The sequence below is a fragment of the Anser cygnoides genome, chromosome 5, assembly GCF_040182565.1.
Source record: "Anser cygnoides isolate HZ-2024a breed goose chromosome 5, Taihu_goose_T2T_genome, whole genome shotgun sequence".
Classification (NCBI taxonomy): Eukaryota; Metazoa; Chordata; class Aves; order Anseriformes; family Anatidae; genus Anser; species Anser cygnoides.
The window spans coordinates 38,040,860-38,054,668 of NC_089877.1; the positions used below are offsets into that span (position 1 = coordinate 38,040,860).

At 39.8% G+C, this 13,809-nt stretch overlaps 1 protein-coding gene across 7 annotated transcripts in view; it reads right to left on the minus strand.

The window, feature by feature from the left end:
• The window catches only part of KCNQ1 (potassium voltage-gated channel subfamily Q member 1), a 408,236-nt gene that overhangs the window by 294,597 nt on the left and 99,830 nt on the right, over positions 1-13,809 (minus strand). For all 7 annotated transcript variants that reach the window (XR_010831793.1, XR_010831794.1, XM_066997896.1 and 4 more), the window contains exon 2: positions 3,494-3,584. Coding sequence is in view for 5 of the 7 variants with exons in the window: in XM_066997896.1 (XP_066853997.1) it covers positions 3,494-3,584 (91 nt within the window). In the remaining 2 variants the exon portion in view is untranslated. The remainder of the gene's footprint in view (positions 1-3,493; positions 3,585-13,809) is intronic.

Below are 13,809 nucleotides of genomic sequence, written 5' to 3' on the forward strand. Positions count from 1 at the left end.
TTCATTCCTTCCTGGCGTTGTTCAGCTTCTCAGTACTCAGCTACACCAAACAATAACAAGGGGCTTGGCTTTATTTGTTTGCTTTTAAACCCATTTCATTAAATTGGTTCAGCTGCCCCTAACAGACCATCTTCTTTCCACTTTACGAGCATCTGATTTGAATCCCTCAGACCTGTTCAGGATGGATGTAAAGCACTGCTTAAACTGAGAGCTTTCTCATCCAGAGCTGCTCTTCAGAGAGACTGCATCAGTTGTTAGATGCAGCCTGTAATGCCTATTACCTGGGCAACCTATACAGGCAATGCTTTATTCAATTTTTCAAAATAATGAAAATAAGAACAACTATCAATGTCCAGATTGCAAGCCTTGGCCTTCTCAAACCACAAAGATAATCAGAAGGTAAATGCTGGGACCATTTTGAACAATTTGTTCTTTGTGAAGACTACCTTCAGAGTCAAGAGCTGTAAGTATGTTTCCCTTTCTTTCATACAGAGCACTTAAAATGCCAGCAAACAAAAAGCAATGCTCCTATTCAAACAAAAGCTTATATTAAAGCAAGAAATTAAATCTAGATATCTTGTAGGCCTCAGTTCTGTGCCACTCTCTCTCAGCTGTAGGAATTATTTCAAAGCTAATAAGACAAATAACCACGAAAAATTACCTTTTTTCTTTACTGAAGGCCTTTTGAATGTTTAAAAACTGTTTAACCTCTTCACTAAGACGTACTCTAAAGTAGAAAAGGAACTCAGAAAACAAAAAGCTGGAAAGAGCTTATACTTTCATCATAAAAACATACTGTTACTTTTTTTTTTTTTTGTTGGAATCAATATTGAAATGAGATTCCTACAAGAAAATAGCTTTTTCAGGCACACTAAATATCCCTTGGTTCAGCAGAATATTTAATCCCCTTGGATCAGGCACTTGGATTTTCTTAGATCATGCTGAGATAACAGCATTCTGCTGTGTTCTGGCACCATAAAATCCTTGCTTATGAAAATAAAAGAAAAATATGGCCTCTCTGGGAACATACATCTCAGAATTACTTTTTTCCATAGTTTAAATATTGTAGTCTCAAAATCAATTTTTACAGAGATATACCACATTCTCTTTATGAGTCATGGCAAAAGCTCTCCCGCACCACTCTTTTAAATGGGCCAAGTGTACATATACCCTTCAAAATGATGATCCTTTCAGAGTCTTGGCTCAGACTCCAGCTCACGCTGGGCAATTGCCAACGAGTAACTGTAGTCAAACCCCTCCAACAGCACCATCTAGTGAAAAAAAGATAAAATAAACACATGCAAATTTAAACAGTTTTCACTGCATTCTGGAAGCTAACAAAAGGCCAATTCTCTCCTAATCTCCCATTACAACTGCATTTAGGTATAGCTTTCATCAAGGCTCTTTGCCTTGTGAAGTGTGGTGACAAGTAGAGAAAGATTCAACAGCTAATTGTAAACTTTTTGTCTAAAATTGGAACACCAATGGGAACACCAACTTACCCTTGTTTATTTTTCCAATGTTAAGTTTGCAGTTCTCTTATTGTTACGAAAAATAGATCCAATTTAAAATACTTAAAATTATTGATAACATATCTTCAATTTCCTGCTTTGGTAGTAGGAGATGATATTGCAATATTTTAATAATAAACAGCTCCAGAACAAAAAAGAGCCAATATATACATATAATCTCAGCAACCCTTTTAGACCTTGCTTTCATATAATTATAGTATCTTGTATGACTATGTCACTGAAGCATGAAAACCTTGAAATAAGAACAGTATAGGAAATTTTACTAGGTAGAAGCTAATAGAAACCAGATTCTGACGTTTTTATTTTGTTTTGCAAGGTGCCACAACTCCTTTGAAAGTCCCATCAAGACTGGATAAAGCAAAGAGCATGTTGGCCCATCTACTGCTTTGAATCAGTGGATCACTGGCAATCGTCTTAAGTTTCTTGAAAATCACCACAGTTAATCCTTTAGGAAAAGAATACCTATATGCGCCAACACTGAATAAACATACAACAGCTGAATTTCCAAGAAACTGTAACAGTAGGATTTCATGTTAAAAATTCACCATAGTTTTTAAGTGATATAGAACAGGAACATTGATTCATACTCCTTAGAAAGAAAAAAAAAAAAAAACAGTACCTGCTATGAACAGACAAAATGAGTTCCATGATTTTGCTCATGAAATCATGTGAGAAGGAAAAAACCACACAACACCACTGGCTATGTTGCCACTAGAAGTTATTTCACTCAAAGAACGCAATGTTTCAACTAAAATATTATAATACATTACAAAGATGAGTGTCTCACTGAGATTTTATCACAAGTGAAATTAATCAGAAATTAGCAGAAGTATCCACAACTACTACTTAGGGTTAAAAAAAAGCCCTTAAAAAAAGTACAAAAAGGAAATGGCATGCCACAAAACAAGTAAGGTACTGGTTGGAGAAATACAAATGTAGACTCCATTAAGCTGGCAACTAAACTATATACAATATTTTTAACTAACTTGTAAGGTATAAGTAAGCATGAAGATACATTCCATAGAAAGATGTGTGCTTGACACTAAATCTAACGTAATATGCATTTGTACTTACAATATTCAAAATGTAGTCTAAAATCTTCACATATTGAACAGATAGTTTGAAACAATTTATTATAATTGATGTTTTAAGTGAGCCTTTTCACACTAATGATATATATAACGATATTACTGATGCACAGCTACAAGAACTATTTTGAACAAACATTTGTATTGCTAGTTATTTTCTCAATGCAGTAAATGTTTTCATGAGTAAATAACGGTCATTTATTTACAAATACAAAGAAATCGATGATTTATCAGGGGGACCTCACTTACCACTGAGGTACAACAAATCAAGCATTTTTTTGTGCTTAAAATCACGTCTAACAGACTTCAAAACTAAGGTTCTCAAATGAAGTCTAAATTGGCAGCACAGCAATACTCTTGGAACATTTCTTGATACATACCTGCTGTAGCACTAATGAAACAAAGAAAAGGTAACTAAGTTTTCTCTACTGAAGAAAAAGTGTATTGGACAGGTAGAACAAGTTGTCTTAACTCCAAAGTCAATAAAAAACATACCAGTTATGCATTTGTGAAAGAAAGCTGGATCAGAGTTTTGCTAAAAGAAAGAAATTGCAATTTTTTTCTCTCCCTATGTTCAGGTATCTAGTCTTTGGTATGGCTGAATGACGGATTACTCTGATCAATGCAAGGGATTCAAGCTTAATTAGAACAACCTTGCACATTGGACACAATATAGACAACCTCAGTATAGACCATATATATGGTAAAAGTGGGGTTTTATGCTATTATGACTTCTGGTGCTTCTGGGACTCATTAGGGAAAAAACAGAACTTTATGGCAAGTAAACCATAAAAAATGTTGCTTTTAATGTGTAAATTCTGATCTCCTGAACAAATATAGCAAGAACAAACATGCAGTCACGTTAATACATACCATCCAAAATAACGTCCCCGTAGCAAGAGCTGCATACTGTTCAATTGTCGAAAGCACACTGAAGATAAGGCATATCAGCACAATAAGGAAACTGTAAAAAAGAAATTTATATTTATATATATATATAAATAACAATAAACGTGTAATGAGTCTAATAAAAATCTAGGAGGACAAATATTTATTCTATCACTAATTATCTGTACACACAGAAATGACATTGATATTACATTATCTTAAACACAGCTAGTAACCTGGGTGCTCCTGCTTCATCTTACATAGCTTACGTCTCTTCAGACAGTTTTTGGGTTGAAAATTACCAAATTAAAACTGTACAAGAGACTTATCATTTACCTACCTCTGAGACTTGTCCAACCCCAGATAACAGCATTCCTTGTTTGTGCCTGTTCTAACTGCTTCTATGGCTGAATTACACACTTCCCCACCAATTGCTTCAAATATTTGCCTTTTGCTCTTGCAAATTCTATCAAACTGCAAAAAGAAATCCCAACTAAGCCAGAGCTTAATACGCTTTGCCCACACCACCTTGTATAACAACCATTTCCCTGAAAGCCCCAGGTAAACAAAGTCTGATATTTAGCATTTGAAACATAACTTGGGGTTGATTCAATTTTTTAAATAAAATTTCAAAACAACCATCGCAGAAAGAGAAAGTGAATAGAAAGGTTCGTTCCCCTGCCCAAGCAACTCCTTCTGCACCAATCCTTTGCATTTGACAGAAGCATGCTGCAAAAAACAGTAACTAAATTGACCACCCCTTACAGACCTCTGAAATGATTATCAGCTAGGTTTTATCTCAGCCAACTGACCCCCCAAAAGAGAAATGACAATAAATAAATCCGAATTCATGAGGTATATACCAAAACAGGACGTTAGCGACTGAAAATTGGCATGGCTCAGCTGAAGCCACCTGGAGCCTTAACCTTCTTTCACAGCAGCAAGAATTTAATTGGGTGAATCTTTTGAAAGGCTAAGTACTCAAGAAAGCAAAAATATTGTGTTATTATAATGTGACTGACATTATAAAACGCCTGCTTCAAAATGCAGCACACACAAGTGTAGTGTACGCATATACAAAGGATATTGTGAATGCATTACAGAATTGTGAAGAAGCAGCTTGTAAGTAATCGGGTACAAAACTCAAAGCAGTAAGTAGTGATAATAAACTGAAGTTAATAGGATAAAAATACCACATACATAAATACACATAAGAAAATTTACCTTTTCATAGGCAAAGTATAAATATATAGCTGTGTCTGATTTATCTCAAAAGCCTTCTTGTTTGAGCTTGTATCTCTAACTTTTGCTCCTCTTAATAGAAAAGAGGTGTACCGATGAGGCAGGAGAGCACAAGGATGAGCCAGATGTTTGAAACGTACCACATTTTGCCCAAGCGTCCAGCCATTCTACCTATAAGACTTCCTCAGTCACTGGAACATGGACATGAGTGGGTTCAGTTAAGGCAGAGGTAGCTGAGAATCTCTGGACAGAGTCTGACATTCCCAGAAGTACTCATTCACTTCGAGCTAAGTGACATACGCTGTTGCTTGGAGCAGTAACAATTAATATTCAGCATACTCATTAATATTAGTGTACATGTTGAAAGTGTAACGAGGCCAATGCATTACACCACAAGAGGGCACCAAAGCCAAGACTATATCTCCGTACTTCACTGCAACTACAGAGAATCTAGCAAGGATTAAAGGTGAAAGCCTGTGTGCCTAAGTAACAAGATAAACCGAAGGGGGAATTGTTTGCCAATTTTTTTCCCCTTGTTACTACTAAAGGAAGTGAAGGCTGACATCAGAACTCCACCAAGTCAGCATTCTATCTATTTTAAGGGTTTTCATTCACATGGATCTGTTTCAATCTTGCTACTTCTTTCCTTTTTTTTTTTTTTTTTCCTTCCGGAAAAACTCCTGAAATGTATTACTGTGCTCTTTCCAGGCTGACAGCACAAGAGACCTTCACGCCCACAAACACACAGCATCCCACACCAAATACTTGTGGCCAGATATTGCTTCTTTGGCATTAGGGAAGATGCTGACACATCTATTACTACCCCCAGAGAAGAGAACTAGCAAACCAGTCTGGCCCATTCCTCCTAGACTCCGTTTCATGGCTGGAAGAGTACAATGATGGAATCATCATCCAGACAGCGCTTCACAGGTTCAAAGTCCTGTAGAAAATTGTTAACAACCTAATCTCTACAAACCCCATGAATTAGCTTCCTACTCAGGGTAGGTGTTACACTTAACATAAATGCAAAGGGAAAACCACATTCTACTTCTGACAAGTTTGGTACTATTTCTGTATAATTCCAAGGACTGAAATATTCAGCAGTACTTAAGTGAACGGACTACTTTTATTGTGAATTTTTAATATGAAGACCCTTTTCAGCCAGTCAGTGGACCCTGAAAGGGTCATAATGGATATCCCATTCTCATCATCTTATTTTGGATTTGGTATAGAAAGGACGCAGCAATACTGATGCAGCTTTCTTCTGTTCACATCTACTAAATGTGATTTAGATATGAGAACTTAGGCCTGAATTTTTAGACCTGCTCTACATCCTTCAGCAAGATCTGAAGGAAACACCTATGAAGAGGAAGAGGTAGGCTGCAGTGTAAGTGATGATTTGACAAACTTTGGGGCTGGAATTTAAGACAGGAAAACAAAGCAACTGCCATTAAAACAAACAAATGAGAAAAGGAACAGCTCAGATTTCACTAACAGTTCTCTGCCCCAATTGACACAGCTGCAGGTTCTCATCACAACAATGAAAAAGCACATTATCTTTTTGGGCACACAATACTTTTTATGAATGCACGCATACATACCCATGCAGATTAAACAAAGGAATCACAAAGCCAGTAAAGTTATAAGAAATACGAGAGTAGAGGTTCTTTGCATGATATCCCTCTAAACCTCCTGTGCATACCTGCTAGGATTTAACACACAGCTATGTGCTTTCCACCTCCCTCCCCACAGCCGTGCCCTGCTGCAGCAGTCACCTGCCATCACCCCTGCACCATTCCACATTCTCTCTCATGCTTTTTTAGTTTCAGTGCTAGTGGCTTCCTCTTCCACTTCTGAACTATAAAAAGGGAGTGAGGCACTAGGAAAAAGGGAAAACTTTGCCACCTTTTTATTTATTCGTTTTAAACAGCTACCTTCCCTCTCCTCAGGGAGCAGTCACAAACAACAGCCGCAGGGACAGCCTCTGCTCTGCCTCAGACCTGATTTCAAAATCATCCTGGGGAAATGCAACTGCCAGGCCTCAGGAAGTTTCTCCTACTACTGTAAGAAGCGTGCCTTCTTTTTTCATTACCAAAAATTCAAATACATGTGAATTTTCATGGGCGGGGGGGGGGGGGGGGGGGGGGGGCAAGGCAAAGAATCATGATAATAAAAGAAAAAAAAGGTCAAAGCTCCAAATTGGTCTATATTTTCAAAGCAAATGTTCTGATTTCAGCTCTTTAAAAAATAACTCTTTATCACTGTCTATAGCACTTTACTGTGGTCACTAGTGCTATATTTTCCCAAAGCTGTACTCACTTAGAGAGAGATGCCAGCCATGTACGCTGTCCACCCAACCTGTTAGCATCAAACAAACTAACAGGCAACTGAAACCAACCAAGAAGCATCGGACAACTTAACAGCGGATGGATGTATCAGCCCTACCCTAATCAACCGCGTAATTTCAGAAAGATAAGTCACAAGAGCTTTGTTTTGGATAAGCGAAGCCTAATATGCATCAAGTCTGTTTTCAATGGTAACATGCTGGACAATTTCAGGGAGCAATTTATATGCTATGTGAAACAAGCCACTGCAAAATGCCCAGCTTAAAAACCGGCTGCATGTCTGAAGGCTGCAACCATCCCACAGATGCAACGCAACCCCAGCCTGCGCTCACACACTTCGTGCAGAGCCGACAGGGTCTTAAAGATATGCCTAGTCTCAGAAGACACATATCTTTTATTTCCTGAAACACGTCGCTCATTTACCCTCTATGCACAAATGTGCTCATCTCCAGGAAAGGAAGCAGAGCGATGAAGGGTTCAGGTTTCCATCAGCTCTGATCTAACGCTCAGATTGTGGGGCCAAGCAAGTGTTGCAGATGAAACGATAGTGTGAAGCCTTACACACATCCCATCCCAGGTTACAGAGCACCATCTGCCTGCAGCCAGGGAGATCACAGTCACTGCACCAGCAGCAGCATTCAAAATTACTCAGCTTTGTGGTTAACTCCTACTTAACAGTGCTATGTTTCTGCTAACCCCAAACATTTTGCAGGGGTCTGATCAATTGCATACTTCTGGATGTGTCAACGAAACCACTATTAATACAGTGTGGATGCTGGCACGAAGCAGCATGTGTTTTCTTTCACAAACTCTGTTTTCATCAAACTACAAGAAAGCAAGCTGCTTCTTCTCAAAGAGCCAGCACTGCTATACAGGACAAATGACTTCAGCATACCAGTTTCCATGACTGTCTTTTCAGCTCGGCTTTTACCAGCTCTGCAAATCTGGTGGAGCCACAGAAACGTGGCTTTCTCAGTGCGTGTGAGCTGTCAGCATGCAGCACTCCAGTAACACCCCGAGCTCACGTACATACAAGCTGGCACCCAGACCTGGGACATGCTTCTATCCTGTGCTAATCATTAAGCAGAAAAACACAGACACAGGTGTATACAGACTCACATGACAAAGTATGCATGTAGATTTACATGCATGTGGATTAGTATAACAACAAAATTTGGCAGTAGCCATCCAGATCACTTAGAGAGCTTGTTCTTTCAAACAGGTTTGAGGAACTAGAGCATTTCTGTGAAAGAATCACACAGCTGATGAGTAAACAAGCCAGTAGTATATGCACTACATTTAATAATATATAGCAAATACAGACAGAACATATATTACGAGCTAGCAGCAGATTTACTTTTTTCTGACTATTCCAGGATATATTTCAACTTTAAGAACAGGTCCAGATTGTTGCCTGTGTCACCAGCCTCAGCAAAAGCTGCAGAAACATGACACAGGTAGCTGTCAGTACTGTGCAGCCTCCTGCCCCAAGGTGCTTTGTTTTTCCTGGATTTATCTTTAGTTTTAGAACACTGCCATGTCTTTTTTGTGGCTTGATACAACACGTGGAATGATCAACGGAACAATAGGCCACCTACTGAGAGATAACACTCATTTAGCAAATGTCACAAGTAGGAGAACTGATAAAGCTTTATTAAATACGCCTGGCGATATGACCTGGAACATTTAAAAACAAGGTCCACAAGACAAACAGGAAGCACCTACTCACCAGATTAATAGTCTCACACACCTGAAAACATCATAATGAAAACAAGTATTAAAATGTGGGCAAATTTTATTGCTGTTGGAAGTGTTTTGTACATACTCTCAGTGGGCGGGGTCTTTCCATGAACAGAGAAAAGCTTGGTATTGGGCCCTAAACTAAGTTGAAACCTCAAGAACATTTAATAGATGAGAAGTGAGATTCAAAATTTAAAATGTTAGGAATTCAACTTGATTTCTAACCCCCCAGGAAGGCAGCCAGTTTTCCCATTTTCAATGGCACACAGGAGCTGTCTTAAGTCTGCTCCTACTGTCACACAACTTTTATGCATTACAGCTATTAAGTCTTGAAGGTACCCAGCTATCAGTGCCCTTGGATAAAGGGAGCATTATTTGAGATTATAAATGAAGTATCTGTGCTCTTTCCCACCCCACCCCCCACCCCGCGGAAGTCAATGGCTAGTTTTAGTGCATCCTGTCTACCGGAGAAAATGACTGAAATTAAAAAGAAACATTCTATAAGCAAAAAGCCACCTCTGTGGGATCCTTTTATGTTTCTGGTAGCATTCTACCTAAACCTTCTTCACGAGCTCCTGTCTCCTTGCCATTTAGCTTTTAGCTGTGATAGGTTTTACTGGTAAACAAAGCAGTGCAACCAAAATGTAACCTCTGCTAAGCATACAGCTTTAGAAGAACCAGAACAACACCGAGAATGAACACCACAAGCGCGCAGATTAATATTGGCAGATTCTTATCTTGATCACCATAACTTGGAAACTATAACACTGCTGCATAACCAAGTCCATGTTAGTTCATCAAAATAATGATGCTCTATCATAGTTCATTTTCATCTCTATTGTGTAGATATACAATTATTTTTCAGATTGCAAAAACAAAGGTCAATGGTATCATAAAAGGACAATTTTGTGCAGCTTTCTGGGCAGTGAAAGTGTTATTGCAATGAGGACTTAGATGCACAACTTCAGATAAGGCACACACTTGCAGAAAAACTATGTACAGAGGAAAACCAGAAAATTACGCCTTGAAAAGAAATTTTAATTTTTCTTTCCCTTGAGATCTGCACTAGAAATGTTTCACATTATGACGGAAATGTGAGATTTCCTAAGATATCTCCTACTCCGTAAGGGGACAAAGATAAGACATCAGTGACGAACAAAGATATCAGCACACAGAACAACCTGGCATTCTGTACATCACACTGCCAATCCCCTCAGGTTCAGATTATTGTTCTGTTATTCCCCTCATTCCTGGAAAGTGCCCTGAAACCTTGCAGTGTTGCAGTGGACCTCTCAGTCTCTTACTGGAGCTATTCCATTCAGCGCGATGAACTGAATATTCCTTGGAGAAGTGCCCGGAGCACCACCAGTCTCCTGTATCCCAATACCTGCCTCTCAGTCACCGGCTTTTACACTGAAAACAGAATCATTCACTGTCCTGCATTCCCATTCCATTCTAGGCCAGAGAAATCTTTCCTTATTTTATTTTCATCAGGAAAATCGGTTCTGCAAGGGTTTATATTACTATAAGTCAATTATAACCACCACTTCATGCAGTACACTGCATCGATAGCTCCATGTTACAATTAGGCAAACACTCGTACAGATCTCTATCACGTCATTTCTCTTCACAGCTAGATACCAGGTCTTTCTTGCTCTTTCACTCAAGACGTTTTGGGAATAAGGACAAAAACCAAGGATAAAAATTCTAATAAAAGGTAGAAGTTAGAAGGGGACTAGGCAGAACTTGTCAAACGCAGGACAGATGACAGCAGGAGAGGACAGGACTCCAGTTCTTAAACTGCACTGGTAGGAAGCAAATACAGGATAGCAATTTATTTTATGGGATCACCATCAAGATGCAGCGTCATGTACAAATACCAACTGGTGCTTTTAAACATGAGATATTCAGACAAAGTTGCTTTTAAAAAAGAATCTGGATTTCACTGTGTGGAGTACTTTCATCCTTAATGAAATTCATTAAGGTGCACAAAGACCCCGTATGCACAGATTGAATGCTGAACTCTTCAGCAAGTCTGAACTGAACCCTGGGAAGACACTAATTCTGTGAGGACTCAAAACCATAAGAGCACAGTACAGTCTACTAATAGAAGACTAAAAGAGCATTCAGTTATGCAAGCAGTGGACATCAGAGGCCCTCCATCACTAAAAAAGGGGTTTGGTTTATGCTTGTTTTCAAGAAGAGTAGTTGGCCAACGGTAACTTAATAAAATGAAGGAGCCCCATACTTCATCCTTGCTCATAGTTTTAGCTGACTTTGTAATTGTTATTAACATATATTGTTTTCTCTGAGTATGGCTATGAACTCTCTAATCCTTGAAAGAAAATTGTGTAACTCCTGCATTAGCTGTGCTACCTAACTAGTTCAAGTAACTAGCTTAGGAGAGAATTGTTTCACTTATGGAAACATAAATTTTTAGTCTAGATCCATGAAACCAGGCAAAAATATGAAAAAATCACCATAGAAAGAAGTTAGAAGAGACCAGCAACCTTCACAAACAGTGGCTGGAGATGGAAAAGCCTACAAGAATGCAAACAAGGACTTTAGTCCAAGTAACAAACAAACAGAAAAAAAACACAAGGCTGGCTGCAGGCTTAACCCCCTGGCCCTCCAGGCTCCTCGTATGGTTTTTGCCTGACGGATTTGTCTTATCTTTTTTTGCTTTGTTTTTGAGGCTGGGGAAGGAAGGAGGGGTACAGCCCCTGCCCATCTTTCAGCCTCTCTGCAATGCGAGGATGCCCAGCAATGGGGAAGCACACTTGTATTCATGCAGAGAAGCGCGATTCGCTCCAGGAACTGGACACAACAGCTTCCAGTACAACGCGCGCTTCCTCTCTCGGATGTCCTACACAGGTCAGGCTAGCAGACAGATCACTGTTCTCAGCTGTCACTTACCATCAAAAAACCTCAAGCAGACAAACAAAGTGTGAACGCTCTGTTTGCGTTAGCTTAGGGCTATCAGATGGAGTTTCCTGTTAATATGTATTTGTTCCAACTGCACAGCAAAGTAAAGTTGGTGCTTCCTGAAGGAAACAATGGCATAATTTTTAACCATCTCCTTGACTCCTTGCCGAAGTACTATCTTCTAGCTCCTGTGTGAGAAAGCACTTTTGTTGTACAAGATAAATAATATACAATACAGGGTAGACTGATACTAACAAAAACAGGTTAGCTATACAGCTAATAAGCAAGGTTTCTATCACTTACTCGGCTCTTCTGGGAGATTAGTGTCTGTAAAAATAATTTAAGTTACGGGCAGCGTACCAAAGCACAAAGGACACAATGAATCAAAAGTCATTTAGGACACAACACCAGAATTATTGCAGGAAAGGCCTTGGCAAAGAGTATGATTGCAGTAGAAATGCAAACCAGATGTCAAGGTGCTTCAAGAGGAAAGGTTAACTGCCCACAAAAAGCAACGTTATTGCATCCTGCAACAAGGTATTGGTTCCTCCGAGAATAGGCAAGGCTGAACAGGAAAAAGATGATAGGTGCTGTATAAGAAGCTGGAAAAAAAAAAAAACATGCTACATTCAAAACAAGTGCATGACTCGAGATGTGAACCACTAGACTGCAAAAGGTTCTGCAGTGCTCCTCGGACAGTACATAACAAGCATCTGATGTGTCTGATCATTAGCAGAAAACACCAACAAAGCACCATGAGCCACTGGAGGAGTAAGTGCAGATGCACAACTAGGAAAGGATGTCACTGAATACTACAAACCTAAAGCATTTTTGCAGTTCTGTGTACAAGCAACCCACGGCTCAGGAAGACAAAAACGGGTCATTAGTGCTCTTACATGAAAGCTAAAAGTATACAGTGAGAATTATGTGAAACAGTGAACTATTTTCTGCTATTCTCATCATTCGATAAAAGAGCTCAAAGCAGAGAAAAGAATTCATTTTCAGAGCTATTCCAAGGACAATAAGCTGTTCCTTACTCTTTTGGCCACTAACACGGCTTTAGGAAACTCTTACAGCCCTGCACACTGTCATTCCCTGACCTACGCAGGTCTACCCACGTCCTTCAGCAGCCCATTGTTCAAAGGAGGACCCACCCCCAGAAGACATCCCTGCTGCACACCCAGTACCCACAGCCCTAACGCTGCCTGTTGCAAGATGAACAACAATACCAAATTCAGCCTGTATTGGGCTTTAAGCCAGCATTCAAGCCAAAGCAGAGCTGAACCACGGCTTTGCAGCTCTTGAGCAAGCCAAGTCATTTTGGTGGCAGCCCCATCAGGAGAACAGGTAGCACCCATCACCTTGAAGGGCCACGCCACATGCGTGGCCAGAGGACCAAGCAAGGCAGGAGCAGTGTGTACACTCGGCTCATGGTCCCGAGGCCAAGGAACTCTCAAAGTCACCCAGAAGCATGGTGCCAGGACAGACGCCTGCAAAGCTTTTTTGGGCAAAAGTACACACAGCACACAACGTGCTTGGCTGTTTCCAGAGGGAGGGCAGGCAGAGGAAGCTTTTGCCTGAGAAGCAACCATTCAGATGCTTGCAAAAGGCTGTGGTCGAGGTGGGTTTTGCACAATAAGCAGACCTAGGCACCTCCTAACACACAGGAGTTGCAAGCAGGGACTTAGGACAACAGATAAGTTGCACACCGCAGCTGAAAGCAAACAGTTTGTCCTTGCTGCAATAGAGAACTTTCCTTTTTATCATCCCATTCTGGATAAGTTTTCATTTCAGTAAGAAAGGAGGGGAGATAGGAGAGGTGTGCTCTAAAAGCAGAGTGCCATGATGCCAGTAAAGCTTGTTTGCTAGGTGGAGCTTTACACAGTCAGTCTGAGGGCCCACTGGATCACTTCCACTTTTCTTGTAACAGCAGAATCAAGGCAGCAGTTTTAAAACCATTTAGTATCCAAATATTACTAGAAGAATACTAAAAACCTCTCTAACGTTGTGCAAAACCCAGCTTCTGAAAAATTGTCAAGCCTAAGCTCT